At 33.5% G+C, this 17,984-nt stretch overlaps 1 protein-coding gene across 1 annotated transcript in view; it reads right to left on the bottom strand.

Moving 5' to 3' along the window:
- ADAMTS19 (ADAM metallopeptidase with thrombospondin type 1 motif 19) overlaps positions 1–17,984 on the bottom strand; it is a 116,697-nt gene that overhangs the window by 54,872 nt on the left and 43,841 nt on the right. The window contains exons 7-8 of the mRNA XM_072359679.1: positions 14,907–14,950; positions 2,282–2,387 (exon numbers count right to left, since the gene is read on the bottom strand). Coding sequence (XP_072215780.1) covers positions 2,282–2,387; positions 14,907–14,950 — 150 coding nt within the window. The remainder of the gene's footprint in view (positions 1–2,281; positions 2,388–14,906; positions 14,951–17,984) is intronic.

The following is a 17,984-nucleotide window of genomic DNA, read 5'->3' as shown; positions in this document are numbered from 1 at the left end:
GAACTTACTTGGAAAGCTAAGAAAACCACAACACAACTCATTATATATATATATAATATATATATATATATATATATATAACAAGTATTCAATGTAATTAATTGTAAATCCTTGCCTGTGTTTCTGTGCAAGCAACCTATATTTTGGCATTGGGATATACACCACATACACCCCATACACCTTACAATCCCCCAACCCACAACTCTGCAACTTATGCCAGTCACAGTGTAGGTCTGAAAATTGTTCTGTCTGGAAATGATCATGAGATTTTACCAGAGACAAGTGAATGTGAAACAAGTAGATATTAGAACAGAGGCTGGTGCACAAAAATAAGCAACTCTGAATGCAAATTGACAGCTTCTTCAAAGGTACTTTGTTGCTTACCAGTGATAAACTTTTGTGAATATATTTGTTTTCTACAGAGGGTTATATTGAATATACTTTATATCTATTTAAATGATAATCTATATATCTAAAGTATATTTAATTGCTGTTTAGAGAATGAAGCAGCTACGATTTGCTTTGTACCTCAAGAAATAGGTTTTGTTTTTGGTCTACTGCTTTTTTTTTTTTTCTTTTTTTTTTTTTTTTCTTTTTTTTTTTTTTTTCCCCACAACAAGAGCAAGTAGAACAGTGATACTGGATCAAAAGAAAGAAATTATTAAGTAAGTTCTTTCCAAAGAGTTCATAAAAAAATTTTAGAAGACTTAACATGTGAAAAGAATGGAAGATTTGTGACTGGTCTAGATGTTGACTATTTTATCCCCACTTCTAAGAAAGTTAAGAATGGGTAAGGCATACACCTCTGAGAATGTTCTAGCTACATTCAAATCTTTTGAGGGCCTTTTAAATGAGACATCCATTCAAACATTTGTCTTCAAATATTTGTACAGTTCTGATCTCCCTATCCAAGAAGTCAACTATGTTAAGTGTGCTTCCTTGCACTCAGCAAGGCTAGGATGTCAAAGAAAATCAAGGTGAGAAAATTAATCTTTATTAAGTATTATTTTACTCTCTTTGTTAAGTGACCATTCTACTTTAGATTAGACACATTAAGGAATATGGCTTCATGATGAAACAGGGATCAGCCCAAATGCCCTTGCATGTTTTGTAATGGAGGAGGTTCAGTGGATCCCAAGAACAGCTGGCTATCTTTTCTTTAAGTTGCGTGGTAAGGTTCCTAATTTCTATGTAGATTGTTTCTATTCTATATGAGGTTGAATTTCTTGAATAATAGTCTGCCCTTTGCTATTGAATCTGATTGGGTTTAGTCTTCAATTCCATTGCTTTTAAATATCTATGACAGTACATATGGAGAAATGTGATGTTTTCTCTATGGATATCCAAATGTCACTATTACTCTGAAAACAAGATGACTGAAGTCTCATCATGATTTGTTTTTTCAGATTTATGTGAATGAATGAATGACCTTAATCTTCTGAAATTTCATAGCGTTGCCTTTAGCATTTTTCACTGGATTCATATATCTGCAATTTAGTTTTTATGTCCCTGTAGGATGATCATTCTACATCCTTTCTCTTCCTCAGCTCCACAGAAATTCAAATCCAGGAATATATTTTTCACATTGAGAAGCAAATGCATCAATGGTCAAAGCCTGGCTTATGCAGTAATTTTGAAAGGACTCCTAGCGCTACTGATAAGAGCAACAGTGAGTCTCCATCTCTTCTGCTTGAGAATCTGAGCTGTCTGCTGCAAGGCAACCCTGGCTTATAAGATCAATACCAAACATTCCCAAATTTGATGGTGTAGAACAAACATTTCTCCTGTTACACATTCTTCCTGCTCTTCATATCTAGCAATCTGTACATCACCACTTCTCAGGAAGCTTGAGCTGCTTTTCCCAAGTCTGGGACCTATCTGGACAATGCTAAATTAAGTAAGGGTTCTTATAACTCATTATCTCATTAAATGGCTCATTGGCAAAAATGTGTTGAGCTGGATCTGATGTAGAACAAAAAAATCATCTTGGAGCATTCCTCTTTCCTTCCAAATAACCTAATTATTGTGGCACCGTAAAGACTCTTCATAACAGAAACTTGTAAAAATTTTCTTAATTTATAAACAGTTCTTATTTAATTCTAACTTATGCATATCAATACACATCACTATTACTATTACTATTCTTTTCCAAAGTTTTTATCAAAATTAAAAACTTTCCTAATCAGAAGAAAAGAAGGAAGAGCCATCAGTTTCAAAGTAAATTACAGTGATATCATTAAGTCATCATGACACATATTAGGCTTGCTGTCCACATACTTACTTGTGACCCATCTCGTGGGCAATGGTAAAAGCGAGATTCAGACCATTGTCCTCTGCAATAATACATTTTCGTTTTTCACTGCACATTCCACTCAGATATGCTATACCTAGAAAAAATAATCACCATATTCAATTATTTTAGCAACAACAGCTGATGATAACACAAAAATAAATACAATGTACAAAAGAAATCACATGCAACAGCAGGACTAGCTGACAGTAATATAAACTGATTGTATGGATTGCAAGGTGCCGAAAATGTTTTATCTACAAGCACTACTTTAATAAGATCTGATAGAAAACAATTACGGATATTGATCTATAAAGTAGTGAGACAAAAGTGTGAACTGGTATTTTCTCTAACAGATAATGATGTAAAGATGCAAATCACAGAACATCACACCTAAATTATCACTGTTAAGTACCAGTATAACTTAGCATGTTCACTTAAAACTGTAAGAGAATCAGATGCCAAAGAACTAGAAAAATTCTTAGGAGCTTAAAGCTTATATATTTATCTACTGTACCATCTAACTTTTAAGTTTTCTAAAAGTAGAACTCTAAAACATAGTATTTTGAATGCATGTTCTATTTCTAAAAATTGCAGTCTGCAATTTTAAAAGCTTGAGCAACATGAAGCTTAATTTGTGTAATATGTAATGGTCATTTTTTCAGGCCATAAATACACTTAGTGGGAACTCACTGTCATCTTTCATTGCTTGAAATTTCAGGGAAAAGAATCAAAATCCTGTTTCAAGTGTTTGGCCTGTTTCCCGGGAACATCCTTTCAATGGAATGGTGCCTTCAGGATTAATGTGTTTGCTGGATGCTTGTACATAAAGGTCAAGCTTGAAATGTTTGACAGTGTTTGAAATTTAGTCATAATTAGTTTTCTTAGTTAATAAGATAAAAGTCATTCTTCTTACAATCCAAGTGATTAAATTAATCAGTACTTAAACACAAACCCTCATCCACAACATGAAATTCGAATAGCAACTCCAACACAAATCTGGCAGTTGTGTTCTCCGTTGAGCTGACTATAATTTTTTGGACACAGTGCTCCTGTGACAAAAAAATGCTGTTGAGGTTTGAAGAAAACAATCACAAATTGTATTTGAATGCTGCTGAATATTTCAGCTTTTACTCTATCTTTCCAAAGAAGGTAGAAAAAGTGAAGTAGGAGTAAAAGAAGTTTGGGCTGCAACAAAAGAAAAAACAACAAATGTTCTTCCAGCAGTGTCTCATGCTAAATGTAGATATCATTTATGTTATATCTACTGAAAATAACAGAAGTAGTACTGCTCAAATTTGTAACACAATATCTTGAGTGCAGTGCTCCAGTGGCTGAAACAAAAGCAAGAAATAATTCCAAGACCATCTTGTGCCTCACAGCCACCTGATAATGTTCATTTTCTTTCACGTTTTAATTAGTAAACAGAAAAAGAATTGTTTTTGATGTTACAGCTCTAAGTTCTAACTACTAAGTTGATAACATCTGAAAAAGCATATAGCGGGGCTCTAACTTCAGCCAATACCAGTTAACTTATTTTTTTCTAAAAAAAAATATTGTAAAATTACTATCCGTAAACAAAATCCAGTGCTTGATTTTAAAGAGCTTTGACCATTTCTGTTACTACAGTGCATCCTGTTGAGAAACACATTTCTCACTGACAACAGTTATCCGCAGCTGGATACAACTTATTTGTTGGAATATGAGGGTTATTCCAAAAGTAATGCCTCCTATTTTAAAATGTTGGCCCACAACATCAGAGGTGGATGATGGTGACGTGGCAGTAAAGGCTGAACTTTCTCACCAATATTGCACTACATTTTGTTGCTGTGTGACGGAAGAAATACACTGACAACATGACATCGGACATGGAAGTCTGAATGAAGCCGAGATGTGTCACTGAATTCCTTCAAGTGGAAAAAATGGCATCCACTGACATTCATCAACATTTGCTGAACATTTATGGTGAACAAACAGTGGATGTGAGTGCAGTGAGGTAACAGGTGGTGCATTTCAGAAGGGGTGACAGCAACAGTGGTTCACTTCCTTCCATGCAGAATTTAGTAGTGCAGTATATCAGTGGTGGAAACTCAGATCTAATAGTGGTAACCACATTGATTGTTTCTTGTTTTGTTTTGTATTGGTAGCTGAGAATTTGCTCTATTAATCAGCTTATTGTGTACTTTGTATCTGTTGTATTTTCCATGGCAGTAAATATGAGACAGTACTTTTAGAGCACCTTACATATATGTGAAGAGAACTCCCAAATAAAAATCTGTTTGATGCTCACTAATTTCTTACATGGAAAAGAAGTACCCTAGTCCTTTTTTGGCCACCTAAAAGGGACAGTCCAAGAAGATTATCTGTATCCTCTCATGTAACAAAGTGTACTCTCACTTGCTACGCACTACTTTGCCTGTCCTAAAAGCATAATTTATTCTCAAATAACTATGTACACTGCAAGGCTCATACCTTTTTTGCAGAAGAAGTAGTATGTCCTAATAATTATTTTCAACAATACCAAAAATATATGACCATTCACATATGTAACAATCTTTGAAGGAAACTGGTTACACTTGATCCTTTTAGATGCAATGCATGAAACAGAAGACCTGTATTACATTTAGACTGAATTAGATTTTGAATCCTAGAAATTTCCAAGAATATCATGTTTTATGATTTTTCCCTTCTAAATGACATCAACCTTATACATGAAAGACACATCAAAGAGCAGTTACTAGATATAAATCAGAAAACTAGTAACTGTGAACTGGTTTAGTGTCTTGTCACTGGTTAATAATTGCATTAGCAGAGAAAAAGAAACCGACTTCAGCAAGTAGCTGCTCCTGTTTACTTGTCTCTAGGTAAAAGAAAGAATTGATTCTTTAAATATATGTATGTTCATTGTAGCTTCCCGTGGCTTATTAACACAGCTGGAAATGCTCCAAGATCTGAATAAAACTTTACCAAGTATCTAATAAAAAAAAAAAAAAAAAAAAAGAAAGAAAAGCATAATCAGTTTCAGAAACACATGCAAACATGACTTAAATATGTCCACACTTGTAGTGATGCGTTTTAAAAGGCAAGATAATTATTACTATTTCCAGCTGTAAAGTGTTCCAGTGAATTTAGTATACTGAAAGTCTTAGTCATATAAATTCCTTACCTAGCATTTTCACATTTCTTAATGTCATGGTTTTATGATTTTTTCTTATTGGTATTCCACATCATACAATCATGTAGTGCTCTGGGAGTTAAAGTGTTAATGCTCAAGTTCTGGGCACCTGTTAGGATGAGAAGAAGAACTGCATTCCCCAGGGGGCTTTGCGGTCAGACAGGATATAGAACTCCTGGCCAGGTCACCTGATGTCCATTTTTTCTTTTGGCTCTCCTCCCTGCTGCTTGTCCCAACCACATGCATCACCACAGCACTACTGTAAGGCCTACAGCTTTCAGATACTCCCTCATTATATTTTATTTATTAGCTTCAATTCTAATTATATTGTGTTATAGTGTGCTATCTTGCATTTCGATACCATAGTTAGTAAATTAATTTTTTTCTCCTCATTTCTGCTGTTTTTAATTATTTTGGGGTCCCCTGTTTTTCCTTTCTGGAGGTGTGAATTTTCTGAAATCCTTCCACCCAGCTAGTTGTGGAACGGGGCTGAACCAGCCCATAAACAATCAACATTCATCTATATATCCTTCATTCTAAACTTCCTTGCTTTCACAACATATTCAACTTGTTTGTTTCTGCTACACATAGATAACGTCATGCTCTATTTACATTTGTCTTTTGACTCAAAAAGAAACATTTCTCATTTGAACTGGAAAATCAATTGGACTGTAAATATAAATAACAGCATTTTATCTGAACTTGATGCTACTAAAAAATGATTTTAAAAAATGTTTTTGTTTTATTTTTGCAGATCAGATGCTTTTCTTGAGACACTGAAGAAAAATAATTCCACAGAGCTGACACTTAAAAATATTAATTAGCTCTGAAAAGAGACACAGATACTGAAAAAGCCAGGAAAAAGTCTTGTCACTCATCAGAGAATCAGTAGCCCTTAAACATGGCAGCAACCACACCAACTCATTCAACAGACAGGAATCTCAAACGCAAACTGAAAAGTCTATCAATCCATTTTTAATTTTTATGGTGAGAGAAAATGATGATAACTATACCTATACGCTTGTATGTGTGTGTGTACATAAATGTGTATTTTTATATATAACAATGCAAGATATTAGAAGAAACAACAGCATAAAAATGAATCAACTTCTGCTGCACTTTACGCAAATACAACTTAAGCTTTAATCACCTGTTTTATTTCTTTATGACTTAGGTAGACCTTAAAAAAAGCAATACTTCCAGAAAAACATAGTCGATACCTATTGGGTATGTGATTTCATGCTTCACAGTAGTCCACTAAGCCTGCTTAAACAAACTTCTGCACAGTCTGGGGAAAGCATATGCCTAACAGGTACAAGTAAATTCTAATGCAAACAGTTTTAAGAACTCAAAATCATATTCAAAGGGAGGTATATTTGCCAAAAAGGCAAGCAAAATTTCAGGCTACCCGGAAAACCAAAGTAAGATTTGTAGTATAAGAAATCAACTTCTGACTACTTGCTAACATTAAGAAAAACAAACTGAATTCATTTTCTGTAGATGATTTGTTATAGATTTGCTATTGTATGCTTCATTGCTTCTGCCAACTGTTTAAATTATGTTTTTTTAACATAAGCACAATTTTTAAATACCTTTATATAAATGACATAAAGAATGGCTTAGTTGATACAAAGGTAAATATCCGGAGCACATAAAAAAAACATTTTATTTTAAATTGAATATTAAAAAAGCTTTACCAGGACCTGTTCTAGGGAAGTATGAAATATATTTCATAAAACAGTATGCTTAAAAAAGTGACGATGTACAAGAATATTTCAGATTTCCAGGGGTGCTATGTAATTTATCTGTATTTTAAAAGGCTCCCTGCTTCTCAAGATCAGTCTGTATTTTCTAAATGGAAATTTTCCGTAATTTCTTAAACCTTGAAAAAAATTGTTCACCTTGAAACTCGAGCTTATGTGTCATTTCAAGATTAAATGTTTTCTACAATTTGCGAAAGAATGAATAAATACTTATTGCCCTCCTGTTTTAATATCAATATGTTGTACACTTTTTTTAATCCTGTCTCTTATTTTGTTTGTAAGAAAATCAGACTTTTTGCCTATAAGAAATGAGAATGAATTGATATACAATCCAATTAATTGTCAAAACTGCTTCTATTGCTATGAAATGCAACTTCAAATATTTTAAAATACTATAGTATTTTGGCTTATAAGCCAATACCTCTGTACACTTGAGTCAAAATGTATTAGCATCATGGAGGAAAACATATAATAGAGGTAATTAAAAATTATGTTACTCCATCCGAGTAGTAAAAATATTCATGCAGGTGCTCATCTCTCTTCTCGCCTACCTGACATCTAGGTTTCAATTCTCACATTCATAAAATGTGCAGCCGCTCAAGTAGCCCCCATGATCTGTACCCCAGTGAACACTGCAACACCTTTGACTTCATCTCTTGTCTCATTCCATTCCATCAAACTGTTTTGATTTTTTTTTATTTTTTTTTTTCAGAATATGCTTTCAGGACTTGTGTAACATCAATGTCTCTTCCCTATTTGATCTAGTCATAATACATTACCAGTACTTCTCCTGCTCTCACAGGGATTCTAGCCTGACATCCTACCCTATTAATCTGATTTTCGTATAGTGTAATTTCTGGTACTTTCTTCCACTTTTCTTGTTACCATTTTCCTTTCCACAGGCCGATGCAAAATCATTTACAAGATGTGCAGTTTTAATTATAATACATCTTCAGTCCTGCTTTTATTTCTACTAAAATGAGTAAAACAAAACTTTCTTGCTTTCTTTTGCAATTTATTATTTCTGTGCTATGGAAACGACACTCTGTGGTAGTAACTTATAACTGTTCCTAGATGATTTGTACATCTGCATAATAATACATTTCCACACTTTCTGTAATCTGTGTGATTACTGAAAAACATCTCTCAAGTTATCATTAAATAACTAAGAAATATGAATGTTTTTAATGTTGGCGAGACTCCGCATTTCTAGAATTTTTAATCTGTTATTTTCTTTGAATTCCAGTGTAGCCTACTTGCTCTTTTGTGAGATATAAGAAGAGGTAGAGGGATTGAAACAGGTGTTAGTCATCTGGGATTTGGTTGGGTTGTATTGCTTGCTTTGCTTGTTTCTGTGCTCATTTTTTAAAAATATCTATTACTCTATGGTAAAATATTGTTATTTGTGACCTTTAAAGTCACAAATTTTCATGTGAAAAACTTGTATGATGTTTTGCTCTAACAGAGATGTATCATTGGGATGACATACCTTGGGATTGGTTACAGAAGATACCAGCAGCACAACTTATAAGAAAGGTGAATTCACTGTGCTTTCTCCTTTATCATTTAGAAGAACAATGGCTGAGCTACCTCAAGAAGAATCTCCCATTATGCTTTTTTTTTTTTTCAGTTAGAATAATTTAAAAAGAAATAATAATACAGCCTTTATTTTTGAATATCTATCTTAATCAGCGCAACTAAGGATATTCTTCTGTTCTGTATTAGTACACATAGAATCACAGAATCATAGAATCCTTAGAATAAAAAGGGAACTCTGGAGGCCATCCAGTCCAGCTCCCCTGAACAGGGACACCACAGCTATATCAGGTTACATAGGGCCTTAGAATCATAGAATCATAGAATCACCAAGGTTGGAAAAGACCTAAAAGATCATCCAGTCCAACCTTATCAGCCTCACCTTGAAAGAATCCAGGGATGAGGCATCAACCACATCTCCAGGCAATCTGTTCCAGTGCCTCACCACCCTCACTGTTTAAGACTTTTTCCTTCTATCTAAGCTAAATCTACCCTCACTGAGCTTAAAGACATTTCCCCTTATTCTATCACCACAGACCCTGCTAAAGAGTCTGGTGGTTATGCCACCCTAAATAAGAGCCCCTGATGAGCTTTTTCAAGACCATGTTTCAACATTTTTGTCCAATTCAAATATTCATTGATTTTATTGGGATGGTCTTCAGAAAGTTTGAACTTTCTGAATGCAAGCTAAAAAGGCTGAGTATCAGGTCATTCCTCTTCCAGTGATTTCATGACCTAAACTGCCTTTGCAAAGTCTGCAAGATGCATGGTAACTGAGAACTAGAGGAGGTTCCCATATCTCATATATATAGTAATAGATCCCAGTGAGTTTCTGATTACACAGGATCACAGTATCACAGTATCATGCGAGTTGGAAGGGACCTTAGAGATCATCGAGTCCAACTCCTGGGATTCAAGCCTTCTGTGTAGCAGAGCAGCACTTCTACCACTTGCACCACAGGGGGGATTCGAACCCCGAGCCTCCGGTGCTGCAAGCAGCACTTCTACCACTGCGCCACTGGGTGATTAAGAAAGCTAAGCAAAAGATTACTTACTTGCTGAAAAACTCACGTTCCAATAATGGCAGGGCACCATCATCCTGAGAACATAAAGCCTTCAGTAGAGACTAAACCATTTTTTGTGGTTTAAGTCTTCTAAAAGGGAGCCACAAGATGGATTTCAACAGAAGAAAAAAGATTGCAGAAAGGAATAGGAGTGAGCCTTGGCCTTGACCCTTGTACCTGTGAGGCAGACTTTTCACTGCCAAAAGTGGTTGTGTGGATCATTCACAACTCTTCCTACAAATACAGATTATTTGCTATTCACCTCAGTAAAAGAACCCATGTGTTACAGCTTACCCACACTGTTTTACGAACTCCAGAGAAAAATAAGCATTCATTGGGTAAACTGTATAATCACATTACAGTGGTGTTTTTTTTCCTTTAAATACCTATGAGACACAGAAATTCATGCATGCCAGTAATTAGCGACATAGTCTCAATTATTTTGAAAAACTGTTCAAAAATGCAGTGGAATTTTTCAGTTAAAAATACTATACGAGGATGGCTTCTCTGTTCAAACATTACTTTGCAGACATTTCTTTTAAAGGGATGAAAATACTAAACACAAGCATATTTATCAAGAATAAAACACAAGACTCATTAAAGAAATGGCTGGCTAGCTAGAAAACAGACTAATTTCACAGACAGGTATTTTTACTGTCCTAAATATGTACTGCTTGATACTGAACATTATATTCTCATTTTTAAAACTTAATTGCATTCACTGTATATGAAATGAAAAGCATTTCCATATACAAAACAACACAGAGTATCAATGAGTATTACTGCATACAAAAAAAAGGTAACTGATTATCAATGCTTTGTTTCTTGCACTTGCTTACTCATGCAAATTTATTATGAATGTATATCCTATTTCATCTAAATATCTTCCAAATAAAAACAAGTATGAAAAGAAAACTACTTTAATATCAGAGTCCTGAAGAAAATGAAATCATGAAAAGCATTTTTAAAAGCTTACAGCTCCTTGGGTTGCTTCAGTTTTTCAACATTCTGGATTTGTAAAATGACAAATAACATACCTTTCTGTTAAACTCAGAAAGGGTCACTAGATCACTCATTATTTTATTGCTCAAGTCTGATTATCTAAGACTGGACATGTAGATTTTCTGCTGGTAAGGGACTATTTCAGCCAGCAGAGACTTCAGCTTAAAAGTGTTATGTTCACATTTGTCTCCTGACTGTGTCTCACAGCCCTTCTGTTGCCCTGATATAAGCATGTTTTGCACACCACGGTATACTACTGTGAAGTTTCATTGGTATTTCACAGCCTTTGAATCTGAAATAAACAACTGAAGGATTCCTATGCAAAGTGATGCACACTATTTATAAGACAAATTCAAATTACTAATTCAATTACTTATTATGAATTAAAACTAACAACTAGCTTGCTATTTCCTTTTGTTTTAACACAGAACAAATAGGACCTGTATAACATCAAAGCTTCTTTCAGACTTAACTGAGAATGTCTTTTTCTGATGGACATAGGAGTTTTTCCTGTGTTTCTAAGCACACATAACATTAAACTTTTTTATGTATATTAATTGGGAAGTCCCTGTAAGACAGAATTTAAAATACCTCAGGTAAGTTGAGACTAAGTATAGAAAAATAACACTAAAAAAAGTACAAAAAATAAACTAGAGATGAAGTAATATAATCTGCAGAAAATGACATTTTCACAGAATGGATATGCTTACACGAAAAATTCCAAAAAACTGTGGGTGGTATTGTGGCATTTAACAGGACCACTTACTGAGGTCAAGAGGTAAATTCAGCAGCTAAGCATCAACTTGACACTGCTGAGATTTCAACATATGTCAAGAACAAACACAGCAGGTATCTTACACAAGAAAGAGCACAACTGAGTGTATCTCAAGTATAATGTGCAACAACAATTAGACATGTCTCTGAATAGATGTAATAACTGATACTAAAATGTCAGTAAAACTCTCAGTGCCATTTTGTGATAACTTCTGTTTCTAAAAAAGTTGATTTATTTATTAACTGCTCTATGATTACAGCATCAATTTACCCAGTGTGCATTTTTAATTTTTCACTGTTAAAGACAACTGCAAATGCCAACACTATCAAAGGACACACAAAATTATCCTGCATGTCAAATCAGTAATGCTGGAGTGCTTCATTTTCCAAAATGAATATTCTTTGAATCAGAATGCTCAGAAGCTAAATTAATTCAATAAATTAACTCAGAGAAAGCTCTGAGTGATTTTTACAGTGCAATCTGAAAAATAAAAAGCTCATCTTCCAACAACACCATGGCAGTGAGGTTGAAACAATTCTGTGAAACAAGTAAGATTTTCTTTTTTGACTTTCAACTCTCTAAATGATACCTTAAATTAAAACACATTGCAAGAAAAGAAAAAAAAAAAAAAAAAAAAAAAAAAAAAAGAAACTTCAGGAAGCAGTTAGTTTTAATTTAAGAAAGAAAAACTTTGTTTTTTTAGGAATTCGAAGTGGTTAGTAATTAAAAGTATGCTCTATGATCATGAAATTGCCATCAAGAGTCCATTCAGAGAGATTTATTCTGTGTTATGCTATTAATGTTCAGATTGATTAAGCTTTAAACACATAGAACACCGGAAAATGAAGCAGTCTAATGTGCTGCAACTGAGTTACTCTGTGTAGGAGTTTCAACATAGCTTTATGATCATGATTTACTCCTGTCTTTTGGAGACACTACTCTATTCACTGCTACTCTGCTACTCTGAACCTCATCAATCTTGACAAGAAACCTTATGATAGAGTTACAGCATCAGTGGATAAAGGAAGAGCAATTGATGTCAGCTACCTGGACTTATGCAAAGCATTCTGCTTGTCAAATTGGAGAAAAATGGATTTGACAACTAATTATTTTGTTTCTGTCTACTTTTCAAAATTATCAAATACAAAGTGTTAATACGTTTTGTGTTTGATCGAGATAGTGTTTATTCCAGACAAGAATGTAGAATCTCACATACATTTCAAAACAAACTCTCTACCAACAAAGAAAAAACCCTCTATCTCCTGAAACGCATTTTTGTAAAAAAGATCATCTTCTCATATTTTGTTTCACAGAATAGTATGTGATACAATAAACGTTTAGACACATTTTTATTTTTGTCCTGGTCTACAGAGTTCTTGCTTACTGTTAACTTTAAGTCATTAAGTCATCATATATATCACTCTTCTATTCTATGAGACAATGAAAAAGTACTGAGGAGTGCATAAGCTCTCTACTTTGAGCAGAACAAAACAGGAAACACAGAGAAATGTATTTCCCATTTAATATGTAAAAGCTTTGACTACACAATAGAATACTGGAACTTACTTAAGTGTATACTTATACCCACTTTGAAAACTGAGAGTTGTGGTGTTTAATGAATATATACAAAAGACAATATTTTTCTCTTTAGTACACATCAAGGAGAATTACTGCAATTCAACATTACATCCCTCTCTAATGTTGACATTTGTCCTGTAATGCTTCTTTCTGATGAATTTCACTTCTGGTCTGTATAAAATGCTTCAATGAACACTTTGTGTGACTCACATAAGTTCACACTTATGCTAACATTTCACACAGAATTGTCTTATATTTTTGTATTTGGTAGTCAAAAGCTTATATTTTGGATTTTGGTGTTTTTGTGTTTGTTTTGTGTTTCTTTCTTTCTTTTTTTTTTTTTTTTTTTTTTTTTTTCCTCCTCTGGATTGCTTTGTTTGTTGTTGTTATTGTTGTCCTGGGGGATTTTTCCCAAGCTCTGGACAGCTGGGAATTGTACAGCTTTAACACCATCTGTTCACCTTAGCTGAAAACTTTGCAACTCTGGGGACAACTCGGGTGATAAATGGTGATTCTATTTGCTCCAAGGTTCAATTAAGAAGAAGTATTTGTCATAGAAAATCCTTTGAACACATTCACTTAATCTGATTTAGATAAACTGCTAGTAATCCATATTTGATCTTCAACTTAAATAAGCATAAGTTGCTGAAGACTTTCCTAGTCAGGTTGGAAAGAGGCTTTTTTTCTCCTACAGGACAAAAAGAACTGATCTACGTGCATCGTGTATTCACAGAAAATTAAACAAAGGGCAAGACACCAATTTGTGGAACAACACAAATTTTTAAATCAATGGCTGGCACAAGAAACATTCAATTCCTTATTTAGAGAGATTTTTAATTGACATCCATCTCACAGATATACTTGCATAAACTTGGGATAATTAAAAAAATAATAATTAAGGAAAGAAATAAAATTCTGTTTCTCACATGCCTATGAGGGATGATGAGCATGAAAATAATTAGTAGTCCATTACTGCCATCCATAAAATTCTAATCTTATCAAAACAATTAGGTTCTGAATACACACGAAACTGATATACGTTCCTATTAGCCAAATGAAATTCTAGGATAAAAACGTGCCATGGCATGCTGCATATATTCTGTTTAACCAGTGCTAACCTAAAATTTCCTATTCCACCATACATTTATACTGAAAATATGCCGTCCCAAAAGGTGTTAATTACATTGACAGAAAACCCAAGTGCATCTAGTATTCACTTTAGTTGTAGATACCAGAAGATGCCTTGCTGAATAGTACATTTCCTGTGTGTTTATGAACATAGTTCATGAACACTGTATTATTCAAGTACATTTCTATAGAAAAAAGTAAAAATCTACATACTCTCAGCAAAGATAAATCCAATGCATTAAAAAGCATAGTATACTTTCTCTTTTTGAGAAACACTACAATTGAACACTACAATTTCTTATTAAATTGTGAATGAATTTGAAAAGAAAAAACACACAAAAATATACATTTAAAAAAATGAGGTAGAAATACTGTACTTTAAAATTATTTAGTTAGAAGAATGTACGACAAGGTTATTATGCATGTAACTATTTGTTTATATCTATCAAACTGTATTTTAGACATCTGTGTTTTACTTAGTTATGGATACCCACCAAAGATTCTATTGACATACTGTAACTTCACATGCTTATTTATGTAGCACTCATTTTATGATATGGTCTATACACGCAGCCTCTTGTGTTTATTTACTTACCAACAGTATCACATGGTTCATCTTTATGTACACAGAAATCCTTCCTAGAATTGAGGGTGGAAAAAGAAAAATGTTAAGTAAGCCAAGCTGATATAATGACTGTGTGACCTATTTACAAATACTTCATATGGCTCAATGAATAAACACAGAACACTGTTATTCCAACAGAGTGTGGTGAAGCAAAGGCCAAGATTACCCAGAACACTTTTATTCAGTATACTCTCAGATAATTAAGAGTAGTCATGTGACAAAATATTTACCATATATTTAATTTACATTATACATAGTTCCTACTTTTTTTTTTTTTGTTTACCCATTTCAATTTCTTGAAATATAGCAAGTCTAATGTTAGTCATCAGAAATTTACAAATGTTTTTTTGCACATGAAATGAAAATATCAGTGATGCTTAATATCAGATCTAAAACCAGCACTTTAATCCAGGATTAAAACCAGAATAAGAAAGTTTTTGTGACTGAAAGTTATCAAGACTAGAAGGGAACGTGGTACAAGTGCATGCTGGCAAAGCATTTCTGCTAGGGCATCTATTCTAATAGTGGAAGATTTAAAATAAACTCACTGGGAAGACTTTCACCAATACCATTTTTAGTCCATACACAGATCTACAAATAAGACCGTATAATTGCATCAAGCTGAATAAATATCTTAGCCCAGCTTTAAACAGCATCTGCTTGGAATTCATTTTAAGTTGACACCTATTTAACCTGTTCTCTGAGAGAAGTAAAGAAGTTATAAAACAAACAAACAAACAAAAAAAACAAATGTATGCAGGAACATAGAGAAAAAAACAACACACCACATACAACATCTAATAAAAGTACAATCTACTTATCTGAAATTTATTCTGATTCTGATATGTACTTATATAAAGAATATTCTCCCCTCTTACCCTCAATTTCTGCACAGGCCATTATGGGTTGGAGATATTCCTTTTTTATATTCTGTCTATAAGACTAGACATATAAATATAGATAGTAAAGATGCGCATAAGCACACATACGCACTCATAGACCAACATACTTGTATCTACTGTCTGCAGCAGTATTTATAAGTGGAAACTAACTGATACCTGAGATATACTTTGGAAAGACGTACCCAATACAGAAATTTCCTATTTCAATATTACTTAAGTTATTAAATATATTTACATGAATAATCATATTCATTTTTTATATCTAAGAAGTATTTCATGTGTACACTCGTTATCGTTAGAGATCTGTAATGAATTTCTTAGCAGCTATTGTTGCTAAAGGCTTAAGAATAAGAAGTTTAGTTGGAAGACAGTGAAGCTACCCATCAATATGAATTAGACTGCACCTCACTTCTTAACTTCACCTTTTACTTTTTTGTTGAACAGGATTTCAAGGATCTTTCTGTTTCAAAAATATTTGTGTATTTATTTTCCAGTAACTAAATGTTTGTTCCCAGGAACTGTTTGGGGTTTGAGACACAAGAGTAGACTTGTGATAATTACCATTTTTATAAATGCAACTACTTTTTGTTTATTTGTTTCCCACAGATTATTGTCACACAGTGACTAAGGCTCAAAAGCAATCTCAGGAGACTGGTAAATTTTTGGCATTTGTTAAAGGCCACACAGTTAGAGACATGAGATTATAGCTTTTTACTCTCTAGTCACCATTGACAGAAAATTACTGTGAAGCAGCAGTGCTAGAAACAAATTATGATAGAAACAGATCTTTATACTAAGTGATAAAGAAGATGTAGGAATCCACTTAGATGAGCTCTGGAAACAGATGGAAGTGATTAAGAAGAACCTATAATCAGACACAGAAGGAAGTTCTTTTATGTTATAAAACCTGCAACAAACTGTATTAATGCACTGGGCCTTAACACAGTTTCCTTCTTTCCCTGCTATGTGACACAAAAGACTTCTTGTGTTGTTAAACAACATGAAAGAATTATTAGAAATACAGCACTTCTGATGAAACAAGAGAACATGTGCAGATACAATCTAAGGCCATGGATTATCTTCCATGCAGAGTCATTCAACTACCATAAATAATAGTTATAAATATAATAAATATAATGAAGTAAAAAGAAAACAAAACAAAAACTCTAAAAATAAAAGAGTATGCCTGAAATTTAAAAGATCATCTGACATTTTAAAACTGCCAACACCCAGGAGGTTTCTAGTTATGTAATAGCTCTGTTCTCAGATACTTAATGAGGTTTTTCTTTTTTGTTTTTTCTTCTTGCCAGAATCCATCTTTGACTAAGCTATGCATCCAGAGTTCTATTATGGAACTTAGGGGGAACAGTTCTGTCATGATTTGGTAAGAGGAAGACAAAATAAACCATTCTTAGTTCCACATTTACACTGAAAGAATCTAATGCCTACTTTAATCCTCAAGATTATTTATTCAGGAATCCTTAGTAAAAGTTCTAAGCTCTAGCAAGATCTACAACTGATTCGTAAAGAAACTGCACTTTAATTTCTACAAGATAACTTACATATTCCACCAAATTTTAACACTTCCATGTATGTATATGTATAGCTTATGCAGTATCACACATGGAATCATACGCATGTTTATATACACTTCTTTCTGTGTATATATACATGCAATTGGCATATGGAAACTACACAAACAAGGACACAGACTCTTAGCTATAGATGAAGTGGTATAAATAGATAAAATGCTATAAATAGAGCAATAAAGCATAATACAAAGCCTTCAGGAAAGCTACTGACATCATTTACCTCTGTTCTTTTCCTTCTTTCTCTTAGCAAAGTAGGATTGATAGTTGTATTATCATTAATGCACATACATAAGTTTGAGGGGCAAAAGTTAGTAACCAAGTATATAGAAAGCAAAAAATTGCATAGAAATTCTCTTCTAAGCAATATCCAGGACACAACTTCCATTACTCTAAACGTGTACCTGGCATGCACATGTAAAGAAAAACAAGTCCTTATTCAAGTGAGGGAAAACAGGCGGTCATGAGATTTATAACTGATTTCCAGTTTGATTGAATTGAGCAACACTTGAAAAGAGTTCTAAGAAAAATGGGTAAATACTAATATACTGTTTCAA

The sequence above is a fragment of the Excalfactoria chinensis genome, chromosome Z (assembly GCF_039878825.1).
Source record: "Excalfactoria chinensis isolate bCotChi1 chromosome Z, bCotChi1.hap2, whole genome shotgun sequence".
Classification (NCBI taxonomy): Eukaryota; Metazoa; Chordata; class Aves; order Galliformes; family Phasianidae; genus Excalfactoria; species Excalfactoria chinensis.
Note: the sequence above shows the minus strand (reverse complement) of the source record. Positions and strands in the feature narration are given on the sequence as shown.